Source organism: Lissotriton vulgaris, chromosome 1_1, assembly GCF_964263255.1.
Source record: "Lissotriton vulgaris chromosome 1_1, aLisVul1.2, whole genome shotgun sequence".
NCBI lineage: Eukaryota > Metazoa > Chordata > Amphibia > Caudata > Salamandridae > Lissotriton > Lissotriton vulgaris.
The window spans coordinates 476744472-476757930 of NC_141685.1; the positions used below are offsets into that span (position 1 = coordinate 476744472).

Here is a 13459-nt window from a genome sequence, read left to right on the forward strand (position 1 = left end):
GATCGTCCCTGCCAACTAACGGCTCCGCGCCCTATACTTTTTTCCCGAGAATATACGCGGTTGATCGACGAAGAGGTCTCGGCACTGCTCTGCAAAGGGGCCATTTGTTGATCAGCGCGGCACCCCTGGGGCTTCCTCAGCAACATTTTGCTGGTGGAAAAAACGGACGGGGGCAAGAGGCCCGTGATCAGCCTCTGGGAGTTCAACAGCTGTTCGGTTTACAACCATTTCAAAATGGAAGGAATCCATCTTCTGAGGGACGTGCTGCTGCCGAACGACTGGATGGTACGCTTAGACCTCAAGGATGCGTACCTGGTGGTGCCTATACACCCTCCGCACCGTCGGTTCTTTCAGTTTCTCTGGCAAGGCCAGGTCTTCAAGTTCACGGCCCTTCCATTCGGGCTTTCCTCAGCCCCTTGGTGTTTCACCAAGCTGTTGCACCCAGCTGTGGAGGTCCTTCGGAGCCAGGGCATTCGGATGATCGTCTACCTAGACGACATCCTTTTGATGGCCCAGTGTCCCGACAAGTTGATACGTCAGCTCAACCAGACGATTTCCCTGTTACAGTGTCTGGGGTTCATTATCAACGAGGACAAGTCCATCTTCTCTCCTGCCCAAAGGATGGTGTTTCTGGGTTTCATTGTGGATTCTTTGCAGGCTTCTCTGAGTCTTCCATCGCGGAAGATGGCAAAAATCAGACACGAGCTGAGGCAGACGATAGCCAAATCTCACAGTTCCCTGCGTCAGATTGCCAGGGTGGTCGGGCTCCTCTCGTCCTCCATTCAGGCAATCTTTCTGGGGCCCCTTCATTATCGAGCCCTTCAACGCCTCAAGGCGTATCATCTCAGAAAGGGTTTAACTTACAATCAACTGGTCCCTCTGTCGGAATAGGTGAAGGGGGAAATGTCCTGGTGGCTTTCCCATATGGAGGCTTGGAACGGCCAGGCGATTTTCGGGTCAGTTCCAGACTTAGAAATAGAGATTTCTCCACAGGCGGCGCTTGGTCGTTAGAGGAGCAAAAACTCCATATCAACTGCCTGGAGCTCCTAGCGGGCTCTTTTGCGGTCCGGTGCTGGACCAGGGACTCGAAGTTGTGCGTTCTTTTAAGGATGGGCAACGTCTCAGCGGTTCGTTACGTCAACCATCTGGGCAGTCCACGGTCCCAAGCTTTAGCGGACCTGGCGAAGGATTTTTGGAACTATTGCCTGGCTCATCAGGTCTCGGTGACGGCGGAATACCTGCCAGGTCAGGCCAATCAAGTGGCGGATTGGCACTCGAGGTATCTGCGGGATTCCAGTCTCTGGAAGTTGGATGCCCAGGTGTTCCAATGGTTGGAAGCCATGTGGGGTCCTTTTTCGGTGGACCTGTTTGCATCCCGCTTGGACTTCCAGTTGAAGGCCGGATCCCCTAGCGGAGGCAACGGATGCGTTTCTCCAGGATTGGAGTCAGGAACGGCCTTATGCATTCCCCCCTTTTTCGATGGTGGTGTGGGCAGCGGCCCACCTTCGCCGCCAAAAGGCGGAAATGGTGATGGTGACGCCTTGGTGGGGATCGCAAGTTTGGATTCCAGTTCTTCTGGAACTTTCTTGGGATTCTCCAATCCTACTTCCCCAGCTCCCTCATCTTCTTCTCAGTCCGGACGGGGAGCCTCACCGCCTCCTACTGCAGGACTCTATCTGCCTCATGGCATGACTGCTTTCCGGAGACGCTGGTCGCTCCCAGGACTTTCGGAGTCCGCTGAGAATTTTTTGTCAAAGGCATGGGCAAGTAGCACTGCTAAGAGGTACCGATCAGCTTGGTCCAGGTGGGTTCGTTGGTGTCTTCGACGGGACCTGGATCCCCTGGTCGCAGGCGTCGTTCCCATCTTGAATTTTTTGGCGGAGTTGATAGCAGGCGGTTTGGCCTACCGGACCATTAACGCGATGGGTTTAGCAATCTCTGCGGCACATGAGCCGTTGGACGGTGCTCTGGTCGGAGAACATCCCTTCATTTGCAGGCTCCTTAAGGGTGTGAGGCTCTCTTTGCCTCCGGAGCCGAGATACTCAGTCCTGTGGGACGTTAATGTAGGTTTGAATCTTTTCCTTTCTTGGCAACACAACAAGTACCTTTCTTTGAAAGAACTATCAGCCAAGTTGGCTATGCTCCTGTGTTTGGTGTCGTGTCGTAGGGTTTCTGATGTGCGAGCTTTAGATAGATCTGCGAGGGTGTTTCCCCGGATGGGGTTACCTTTACTGTGGGTCGCCGTACAAAGTCTGCGACAAGATCTATCTCTTATCCGGCATTTATGGACGTTCCCAAGCTTTGTGTTGTTCAGTGCCTTAAGACGTACGAGGACGTCACAGTGGAATTTTGCCCCCCGGGTGAGCGGCAGCTTCTTATTGCTCTGCGGAAGCCACACAAGGCGGTTTCCTCTCCGACTATATCCCGTTGGGTGCGGTGGGTGCTGCAGGAAGCATGCATTGATACTAAGCAATTTGGAGCACATTCAGCTAGAGGGGCCATGGCCTCGAAAGCCTTTTCTTTGGGGGCACGTTTGGAGGACTTGATGCGTGCGGCAGACTGGTCCTGGGATTACACTTTCAAAAGGTTTTATTTCAAGCCAGTAGTGGATATTGCAAGTTTGGTGGTAAGCTTTAAACAAGCATAATCTGAAGCCTCCGGTCCTGACATAGAATCGAAATTTGCCCAGCTTAGTAACAGTAAGTTTCAATTCTATTAAGGACACGGAGGCGAGGATTATCCCACCCAGAACTCCTCCGGAGATCCCACCCGTATTAATGTAAGTAGGCAGTTTTCCTTTACGTTCAGTCACACTGTTTGTTTATGCTATGGTTCTCTTCTGGAGTTTTTTGCTTTGAGAGTCCTAGTGGGTTTTACATCGCTGACCCTGGGATGTATTTTATGCTAGGTCAACTGGTCCCTCTGTCGGAATAGGTGAAGGGGGAAATGTCCTGGTGGCTTTCCCATATGAGAGTTCGAAGCAAGACCATTGAGACTTTGGCGTGACTTGCGCGAAGAAAGAGGAAGGGGACACAAGATGGACGCCCTACCTTGGTATTGTGGACACTGCAGAAGGACTAATGTTGATGGAATGCTGGGATATGTGGTTTTTCCCATGTGTTTACTGCTTATAATGTTCTTAATCCCGGCGCTTTTGGATATACATTACATCATTTTGGACGTTTTAATGCTTCTCTGGCTGCTATGTTTTTTTGGTTATAATAAACAGCGAAGAAGGGAAAAGCATAATCCTCGCCTCCGTGTCGTTAATAGAATTGAAACTTACCGTTACTAAGCTAGGCAAATTTCGATTATATGGCATAGGGGCAGCCAGTTTACAGACTATAGATCACAGACAAGTGCTGCGAGGTTGACATGGGGAAGAGGAAAACAATAAGCCAACCAAAATACCAAATTTGCAGCTTCTAGTAATTCAAGGGCAACGTAGGCATGCACAAATAAATCTGTATAATGAAATATCCTAAAATTTGCATTCTAATTGGTAAGAAAATATAGGGAGAAATCTCCAATACAGAATGTGAAAAACATTTTGGCATACACAGAAATAGCATTTGGGAACCTGCGTTTTAAGTTTTGGGCACTTTAACTACCTTCACCAGGCTTATTTTGTTTCCCTAAACTGAAAGACAACTGCCCCAGATGTAAGGCACCACTGGCATATTTCTACCACATGGTGCGTTTGCTCTGCAGGGATAGTACAATACAGGCAAACATCACAAATCACTGAGAATCATGGACACCACCCCCACAGCATGTGTCATAAAACATATGAATTGCCCTAAAAAAAGCAAAAGCCAGAAATACATTTATTTATCTAGTACTCATATTGACCAAGATGATAAAGGTGATGAGCAGGCAGGCAAAATTTAAGACTCCCATTAAAAGTTGGCCCATATTCTTGGGGAGATTGGATAATGCTGAGAATGAAGCGTTCGTATGCCAGGTAAAAGTAACTGGATTATCATAGCAGCATTGACAGCTAATACAGAGGAATGACCTCATTGAGCAGCATGGAATACAGGGCCACACCTTGATGACAAATGTATAGATGAAAGCTACATATATGCAATGTTAGAAGCATCTTAGGAGTTGAAGAGCGAGACATAAAGGTGTTGCAGGGATAGAAAAACTACAACAAAGAGTATGATACGTTAACGAAGTTCAAAAAAACATTCTTGAGAGCCATCTCGCACACAGTATACAAACATACTTACATCTCACCAACACTACAAAAGCAAAACAGGAGAACAGATGAGGAATGTGTTAAAGTTTATTAATGTTCATGTTGCAGTACTTTGTACAACTGTTTCAAGAACGGGGGATATATAATTATATGTAAACCAATGATCATGTATGAAGGAAGAAAAAAACCCCAAAGAACACTTAAAAATAAAACCACATGGATCTTTTATAATGTGCTGACTGTAAACACAAACGTGAACTTTGGAAATAACATCCTGCCAAATAAGAAAAGTTAAAATGTGGTCCCAGCAGAAACTGTTAAAATATATACAAATATTTTCTTTAGACAATAATCGAGTAAATTACATGTATGTTTTAATAAAGTAACATATAAACATTTACACTTATAAATAAAAGCTTTAAAAAGTTATATACAATGTGTGCAAAATGCAACAGAAGAGCACTTAGGAGGTTACCAAGTAACTTGCAACACGGTTTTGCATTTCCACTTACAACCACAAAACGAGTGTGCGTTTACAGTGGATCTGTGGTAGTTGCGGAAAGAGGGGTAGGAGGGGTAAGATGTGGGTGAAGGGGATTGTAGGGGTTCGGCTTTTTAAGGAGTGATTATAGGAAACAAGACTGTACCACGCATACCCACTGATTTCCCACCAAAAAGCCTAGCATCTTGGAAGAATTGAAAAGGCACAGCTAAGACAGGGTACAACAAACACAAGACCCCTTAAACCAAACTTCTCACGCCAATTAATTTCTACCTTCACAGTAGAAAAGTCAGGTAGTATACTTCACATGAAGAGGAGAAAATGTAAAATGTTACAAGGAAAAAGATGTAGCATCGTCAGTGTACTCCCAAATGGAGTAATGTACCCATAATATGTGAATACTAGACATTATGAAGAAACGCAAAAGCATTTATTTTGACTCGTAATACACACCTTCATACAATGATCTTATGCTTTGTGGAACTAAACAATGCAGAACACCACTGATGTGTAATAGGATAAATAAAAAAATAAAAAGCTTTGGATCCAAGGTATGCCACCAGTGATTTTTATTCACATTATCACAGTCCTTGGGAAATTAATACTGTTAAATCCCTTCAAACACCGAGCTTAAGACACGGATGATAGTGAGGTCTGTGTATTAGGAACAAACACAATGGAACAATGATTTAATAGTATTTAAGGCTCTAGCAAATGGACAAAGTCTGTATTTCCAGGGAAATCATCTAATTTTGTAGATCATCTAAGATGCTGTAAACGCCAGGAACAACATCCCTTTTCTAGAAGTAAATTTCAAAAATCGATAATCATTGGTAACCTTTGCTGGAAATAACTAGGTTAAGGTTTAAAGCCAGAGCTCAGAAAAGGAATTCACCTCCTTGTGGACTAATGATAAAACATTGGAAGCCACAGTCCTGTAATACAACTGCAACCCATACAAATGTGGGCCAAATCTAGATTGTGAAGTTCTTTATACTGAAATAAGATGTTCCTTGCACAGCTCATAAAATATACCAAAAACTGCAACACTATCTACCATTTAGGACCATATACAAGTAGTTGAAGAGGAGTAATCAAACAGATTTTAGAAAGGATCATAACCACTTAAGACCATAAATCTTCAGAACCTTACTCAAGAAGACTCATGGGGTCAACAAGCAGACACGATTGTTTAGTACCGGGGTTTTATCATTGGCTACAACTTTCAAAACAGCTACAAGACAAAAACCTCAGTGGTTTTAGATATTCCTATTGTTATTTATTGCCATGCAATAGCACGCTTAAGTGGGTAAAGATTGTTGTTTTCCATTATTATTTCTGTTTCATTGGTTTTAGAACTTTCAGTGAACATCAGTTAACATCTCAAATAGCACAAAATACACAAACGGAAACAAGTCAGTAAATGGTTTTTGTAAAGACTTCTCCTTCAATTCAGATACTTTATTCCACCCAATGCAGCAAAACACTATTGGAAATGCAATCCAAAAGCTTCACAAAACAGCAAATGCACTTTATCATTTCCCTCCTTGCTCTTAAATGAATTGGATGGGTCTAGGACATATGGTTAATCCAAAGGTAATCTGAGAGGGTGACAATGACAAAGTTTCCTTAGCAAGAAAGAAGTGAAAAGTTTGCTCAGTGAACAAAAGGTGACATGGAGACAAGTTATCACCCATACAAGGACTCATTTTGAACTGAAGTATATCACAGGATTCAACTTCAATCCCACATCCACAAGAACATTATGTGGTTGCATTACTTCCTATGTTTTCTGGCACTGGAGTAACCAATTCACCAACAATGACTTACCGCCAGAGATTTGGCTCTCAGTTGTTAAGGGGCAGCCAGGTTTACCTTCTGGGCTAACTCAAACCAAATGTTTCATTTTGAAGAGAGAATCCCTAGCTTTCAAATAAAACTGTTTAAAGAAAATCATCACTGTTGCTATGTTTGTACCATGGGTTATCAAGCAAAAGACCACTGTTTAATAGTGTGGGGTACAACAAATGTATATTAATGTGTCACAACGTTCTACCCAGAACCAGTGTGGAATAAGGCCTAATAACATTTAAACAAACATTGCTCCTACTGGGTTGAGACTGAAAATGTATAAGCCATGGAGAGAGAAAAGAAATGAGTCCGGACAAAAGTCTCAACTGAAACCTATAGGTGATATTATTCTAACTTGACAGGCATTCTACTTCTTAAATAAACATGGAAACTACCATATCAAAAAAAAGATACTAGAAAGCATGACCCTTAAAACAGGGAAAGATCCACCTCTTACAAATGTTTGGATAGAGATGAGTTACTATCACCAGTTTGATCCATACATGGTGTGTGGACTGAGGAGACTAGATAGGGATAGGATCAGTTAGGAGTCAACTCATCCAGTGCACAATCTGAAGCCACTAGTGGGTCGAATGTGTGCAAGCCTAGCAACAAGAAACATCTAGACCAAAGAATACAAAACAGAGACCAACACAAACCGAATATCAACATATACAGACCACTGTCAAAGAAAAAAATAAACCAAACAGAATTCTAAGATCCTAAATAATAGCATAACGTAAGTTTGCTTCATTTATGCAGAGTTTCCTAGGTCAAGGACTAGGCACATCATGAAAAGGGTAGAGCCATCATACCTCTTAATGCCACAGCTTTCCAATAGTGAAAATGAATTAACAGAACCTGGTGAGAGAAAGTAAGTGATGGAAGTCAAGTGGCAAATACGGAAGCTGGTATCATAATTCCCACTGAAATGCATGAATTCTTTGTACACAGTGCTTAAGCTGATGCAAACAAACCCTACACAAAGCTAGATTTTCAAATGGAATAGGATAGCCTACACAAGCTAATGAAACATTCCATTAGGAGGCAATTTTATGGCTTTGAGTTCCAGAAAAAAAGTCAGTTGTATTTTTAAACTCAGTTTTCTCTTTGGTTACTTATTACTTCATCTCTCTAACTGAAAATTGACAATACAACCAATTTGTAAACATGTTAATATTGCCATAATAAAATACATCCTAAGTACCCGAAGGCGCTTTTAGAACCAATGAATCGTCAAAACTCGCCTGTTTGTTCAGAAAGGATTATTCGACATTTCAGATATAAAAACAGATTCACAAAGAAGCTAGTCAGTATCGCAAACTGTGAAATTTTGGCTTTTTCAAAGTCAACATTGGTTGCTTGATTGTAGGTCTGTCGGCAAACAGCTTTGCTTCACTTTCTGTGGTTGGAAAGCGATGTTGATAAATATCTGGATATTCTTTCTGAAACTGTAAAAATTCAGAATTAGCTGCGATATGTCAAGACCGATGATAATGTTACAAGTATAAGGATACGGAAGCATTCTGAGGAAAAACTTTACATTTTTATATGCTTTTTTATCCAGGTACCGGAGCACTTTAATGCACATTTACATGCATCCCATACCATAGAAAATAAGCATTGGCAAAGTCAAAAGGCCTCTGCAATGCCTGATCTTTTGGCCTGGTCAATGTGAATGTCTTTTAGCCATGTTGTCTATCAGCACATCTGCTATTCATTATGGCTGAGCTTTGCCAATATCTATTAACTGTGCTGGTTTGGTGTGGACGTGTTCTTGCTGAACAAATGTGGTAGTGAGAAACAGTTGAAGAGCTTAGAAGTGAAGTTGTGGTGTAACGGCCAGAGCTGCCGGCGAGGGGACTAGGGAACCAGGTTCGAATCTCAGGGTTTGCTGAACAAATTCTTGATTTTGGGCACAATACGAACCCTTACCCCTGCCTACAACAATGAATGTGTCCTTGTGTATTTTAAGTGGTGAGCACTCAAAGCGCTCCAATATAATCTGCTTGTAATATCACGGACAGATGGAATATGTTTTTTTAAATAGCGCTGCTTAAAAACTGGGAGGATATGAAACAGTAGGAGTTTAAGTGACTTAAAAATGATAGATTGATAAAAGATAGACATACAGAAATACAGATGACAGATAGACAGACATACAGATGGATAGATAAAAGTTAGATAAATGTTAGATAAGGAGTTTAAAGCAGCGCTATATGTATATAAAATCGGTGATTTTTGAATTAAATGTGAAATATGCTTCCACAAGAGCTTCCTCCAAAATAAGCCAAAGTACTTATGTCTAGGATTACCTGACGTAAAACTGATGTTTGCAGCAACAGGGCTCCTGCTTACTTGAACATCCGACAATGCACTTATTTTATAGATGGAATGAATACCACAATCAACCAAGAGGCCCCCATTAACACATATAGGCGTTGTAGTAGAATCAACATGTACAGAAAGATAAAACATGATCCTGGTGGTTTCTCGGTCAAGCTCCGTCCTGCTGTAGGTGCTGCTGCTGCTGCTGCGCCTTCGAAACCGCACGCCCAAAGGGTGCAAAGTATCTGGCAGCCAGGTCAGGCAAAGACTAAGGAAAGCGCCATCAGGGTTTAGAAATTTGTATTTCAATGTCATACATGGGATCTTACAGAAAACAATGCTATTGCCTTGTACTGTATGTGTTTCCATTTTCACATATCAAGAAAATTACCTGAGCTTGAAATTTTGTTGATCGATAATATAGTGATCAAAGCAAAAATGCAAAAAAAAAAAATCGCCAGATTGTTAGTCAACTATAAAGATAGCAATTGCCTGTTTTGAACGTATTCAAACTAATGTGTCATATGTGTGTTTTTTGGAGATTCAAGAACAAAGTATCCCTAAGGGAAAAAAATAAGTGCAGCGTGATTAACAGCAGAAAGGAAAGGCACGCGATGACCCCTGTGAAAACTAGGTCTCTACTGATAACTGTACAACTGCTGGAGAGAGGATGTGGCGTTCTGACTTTGAAGCTGGGGAACGAGGTTTGAATCTTGGGGGTCCGCTAAATATCCTGTGATTCTGGGCAAATTACTTAATCTACCTGGGGCTACCAAAAAACGAATGCATCTGTGTAATATGCTCATGTAAAGTGCTCTAATCCCTTCGGGTTGAGTTAGCGCTATAACAAAACGGCAATAAAATAAAAAAATAAATAGTGGGATACAGAGAAGATACAACAGACAGTGGAAAAAAAAAGGCAAGTGAGAAAACAACAAAGGGATTGTGAGCGGCAAAGAGAAAGAAATAATGAGTTAGCAGGAGCAGGAAACAAATAATGATGCAAGTAAAAACAGTAGAGCTTGTGAAAAGCACTTTTAAAGTAATAAAGTAGTTCTTAAACAATACTTTAAAATAGCCCCTGCGTATGTTTAGCAGTAAATGGTTGCTGCTGTTGGGGAGGGCTAAAGACGGGAAGAGGCCATGGGCAAATAGGAAGAACGAATAATTGTGAGATGAGGGAGCCAGCAAATAGCAGGGACTTGGGCACACTGAAGCCCCCAAAGGACGTACAACAGGTCTCTTTTCGAGATAGTGCATGTGCGCCGTCTACAGCAAAGACCTAAAAGTGGAAGAGCGGTAGACCTGCATGCCCTATTGTACGACCTACCTTCAGTCGTGATTAGCGGTTGAGACTTCACTTCCAGCCGACAGAATTAAGTGATGCACTAAAAGAAACGAGTTCCAAAAACAAACTGGGGCTCTAGGTCAGAGGTTCTCCAAAGGTTGGGGGGGAGGCGTGGATTTCGATCTTTTGACCAAATTAAAAAGAACATCTGCATTTAGTTCTAGCAATAGTTCTCTGAATTCTCTTCTGATATGTGTCACCATCTTTACAAAACGCTACGTAATGGTAGGGACAATAGAGAACTGATGGGGAATATTCAGCATCCTCTTCGGCGCCACACTGCACAACAAAAGTGGAGCAAATATTTAAGTGTACATTAGCGAGTACAGTACAGGTAAAGCATGAAATAAAAAAAATATAAAAACCATGGCAGAAAAAATCTTCACCAGGATTAAAAGCAACACATTTCACACTTGCAAAAGTTAACCACCCTGTTCCAGCAAAACAAACTTGGGCTCCCCATCCGCAGGAATTTTAAAGATTACCCAGAGTGTGAGGGAATAATCATAGGATTAGTACAATTGGAAGAACAGTAAGCATTAGGAGGGTAGTAGACCTTATTACACAGTTAAATATAGCTATTTCTTATGTCTTACCCTTTCCATTTGTACTTTGTAGGAACATAAAGCACTAAGTGGCATACTCCCCTATTCTGCAATGGAGAAGTGATTGATGCTCACGCTCTGACTAATTCATTAGGAATTATTTGCCTCCACTGAACAGAGTATTAGGGAAAAAAGGACCTTGGCTTAAAAGTCCAAAAAAGCCTTTTGGTGACTGAAGGAAGAGAGGGGTCTGAACTTGTGAATAGAAGATAGTGGATTTTGGGTGGGTGCGCCTATTTTGGACTTCCAATACACTGTATAAGAATGGTGTCCTCAAAACCAAGTCAAGAACCTTCTCCTGGGTCACATGTTTAAATATAAAAGCTTGGTGCTGCATACTACAGTGTCTCGCAAGTCCATGGACAACAGTAGCTTTTGTATGTATGTATGTATGTATTTCTTATATAGCGCAAAACCTTTCACCCTACGGGTATCTTGGCGCTCAGATTTTTACACATAGCCCCCATTGCAGCGGCATGGTCAGAGGAAAAGAAATTAGGATTAACGGCCTCTAGCAAACAGCCAGGTTTTTAGACTTTTCCTGAAGATAGTCAGGGTGTTAGATTGTCTGATTTGAAGCGGCAGCTCGTACCAGAGATGATCTGCCTCCACACTGAAAGCCCGACTGCCTATCCTAGATAGTTTAAATCTGGATGTTGCCACTAAATTTAGAGAGGCGGAGCGGAGCATCCTCTTAGGCTTGTACCAGTTAAACCTGTTTGAAAACGGTATTGGGCCTAAATCGTGTAGTCCATTAAACACTGTGCACAAAGATTTAAAATGGACTCTTTCCCGAATTGGCAGCAAATGTAGCTCTTTCAAGGCCAAAGAGATGGAGGATTGACGCTCCCTATTCAAGGCCATTTTGGCTGCTGTAGACTGGACTCTTTGTAAACTTTGAATAATGTATTGGGGGGCTCCCAAATACAGGGTGTTGCAGTAGTCCAGTCTACTAAGTATCAAAATTCCGACCACCAAGGGGCGGGTCTCATTTGGAAGGAATGGTAGCACCTGCTGTAGCATTCGAAGGAAGACCATAGACGCCAATTGTCTCGTTGGCTTGAGCCTCCATCTTTAGATTGTCTTCAACCATAACCCCTAAATTTTGTACCACCCTAACCGGGGTCAGGGGTTCTTCCTCAGGGGTGAGTCTGAACTCCAGTGGTAGTTGACGAGGTAAGGTTCTGCTAGGGCAGAACATTACCTCTGTTTTACCTCTGTTAAATTGGAGTTGGTTATTCCTAAGCCAATTAGAGGTGTGGCGCATACTATCCTGAAGAGTATTCATCGACACTGCTTGCTTCCCCTCCAAGGAAAACACCAATTGGGTGTCGTCGGCATAGTTGACCAACTCAATCCCAAAAGATTTAATCAGGGGGAATAGAGGACGCAGGTATATATTAAAAAGAATAGGGCTGATGGACGAGCCCTGCGGCACTCCATGAAAAACTGGGGATTTTTTTATGTAAATGGTGTTCGGGATACTGTCTGTTGTCTACCAGATAAGTATGATTGTATCCATTGAAAAGCCCTCCCATTCACCCCAATCTCTAATAGCCTATCCAGCAAGATACGATGGTTAAACGTATCGAAGGAGCCGACATCCAATAATATCAAAACGGTAGGCTCTCCATTGTCAGTTACTTCTTTTCTCTGGCAGAGTGTAAATTTACGGTCCATGAGATATAGAGGGAAGGAGGCACAGCAATAAAAAAGAGCTAATGGTATTAATCTTAGGTTACCATGATTACTAGGGTGTTAGCTTGTTTGGCGTGAGATGTCTGGAAAAGTAGATTTGTTTTCCCTTTTCTAAATTTAAACATTTGTATTCTTTGAATTAATCTTGGAGGACAAGATTGTTCCATTCACAGAGGAGGACACTACAACAAATGAGTTGGGTAGAGAGATTACAAGTTAATTGAAAGAAAATAGTGAGCAGCACAGAGAGCAACTTATCGGTGCCTTGTCCCCTGATGCGATTTACTCAGGTCATCTACTGGAATCCCACCTACGATGGATCAATCCTTGAAGACCTGCTTTGGTATCCATTACCGTCCTTCCGGCTGTCCTCCTTGTCCTGAAGACCCACCGCAACGACATTTACTTCACGCACTCATCTGTATCTAAACGTTGACGTGCTTGCCTAAATCCATACCCCGTTCTCTCCCCGCCACTTGAAAGGCTAATCAAGTCCCAGTTGGACGGAGATTCATATAATTAGGGACGGATGTTTTCTGAAAGAGCATTTTAGAAACAATTTGTACAGCACTGTATATATTTCACTCATGTCCTGCACTTTTTTGCACTTCATCACTTAATCACCCTTGCGCCATTTTTGCAAAAAGAAAATTGTTGATTGCTTGTGACTGTCGTACTATGTTATTTCTACATCACAAAAAAGGTTAAAAAAAATTATGTTTTCAATACAGTATTCTTTTGATTTATTCATAATTGATATGTTCTTCTCTTCTTTACTGATTTCTTCATTGGTAAAGTTCTGGAGTGATTGAATTTCTCTCCCTAAATGTTTATTATTAAGTGCTAAAGCAATTCTGTACCCGACAGAACCAACATTACATTACTGTTTTTGGTGGCGTACCTCGAGGAGCCTGTAAATGCAC

At 42.1% G+C, this 13459-nt stretch overlaps 1 protein-coding gene across 1 annotated transcript in view; it reads right to left on the minus strand.

Moving 5' to 3' along the window:
- Positions 1–5258: 5258 nt before the first annotated feature.
- DEPDC1 (DEP domain containing 1) overlaps positions 5259–13459 on the minus strand; it is a 319914-nt gene continuing 311713 nt past the window's right edge. Inside the window, exon 12 of the mRNA XM_086953850.1 lies at positions 5259–8008. Within this exon, the coding sequence (XP_086809976.1) occupies positions 7868–8008 (141 nt within the window). The 3' untranslated portion in view covers positions 5259–7867. The remainder of the gene's footprint in view (positions 8009–13459) is intronic.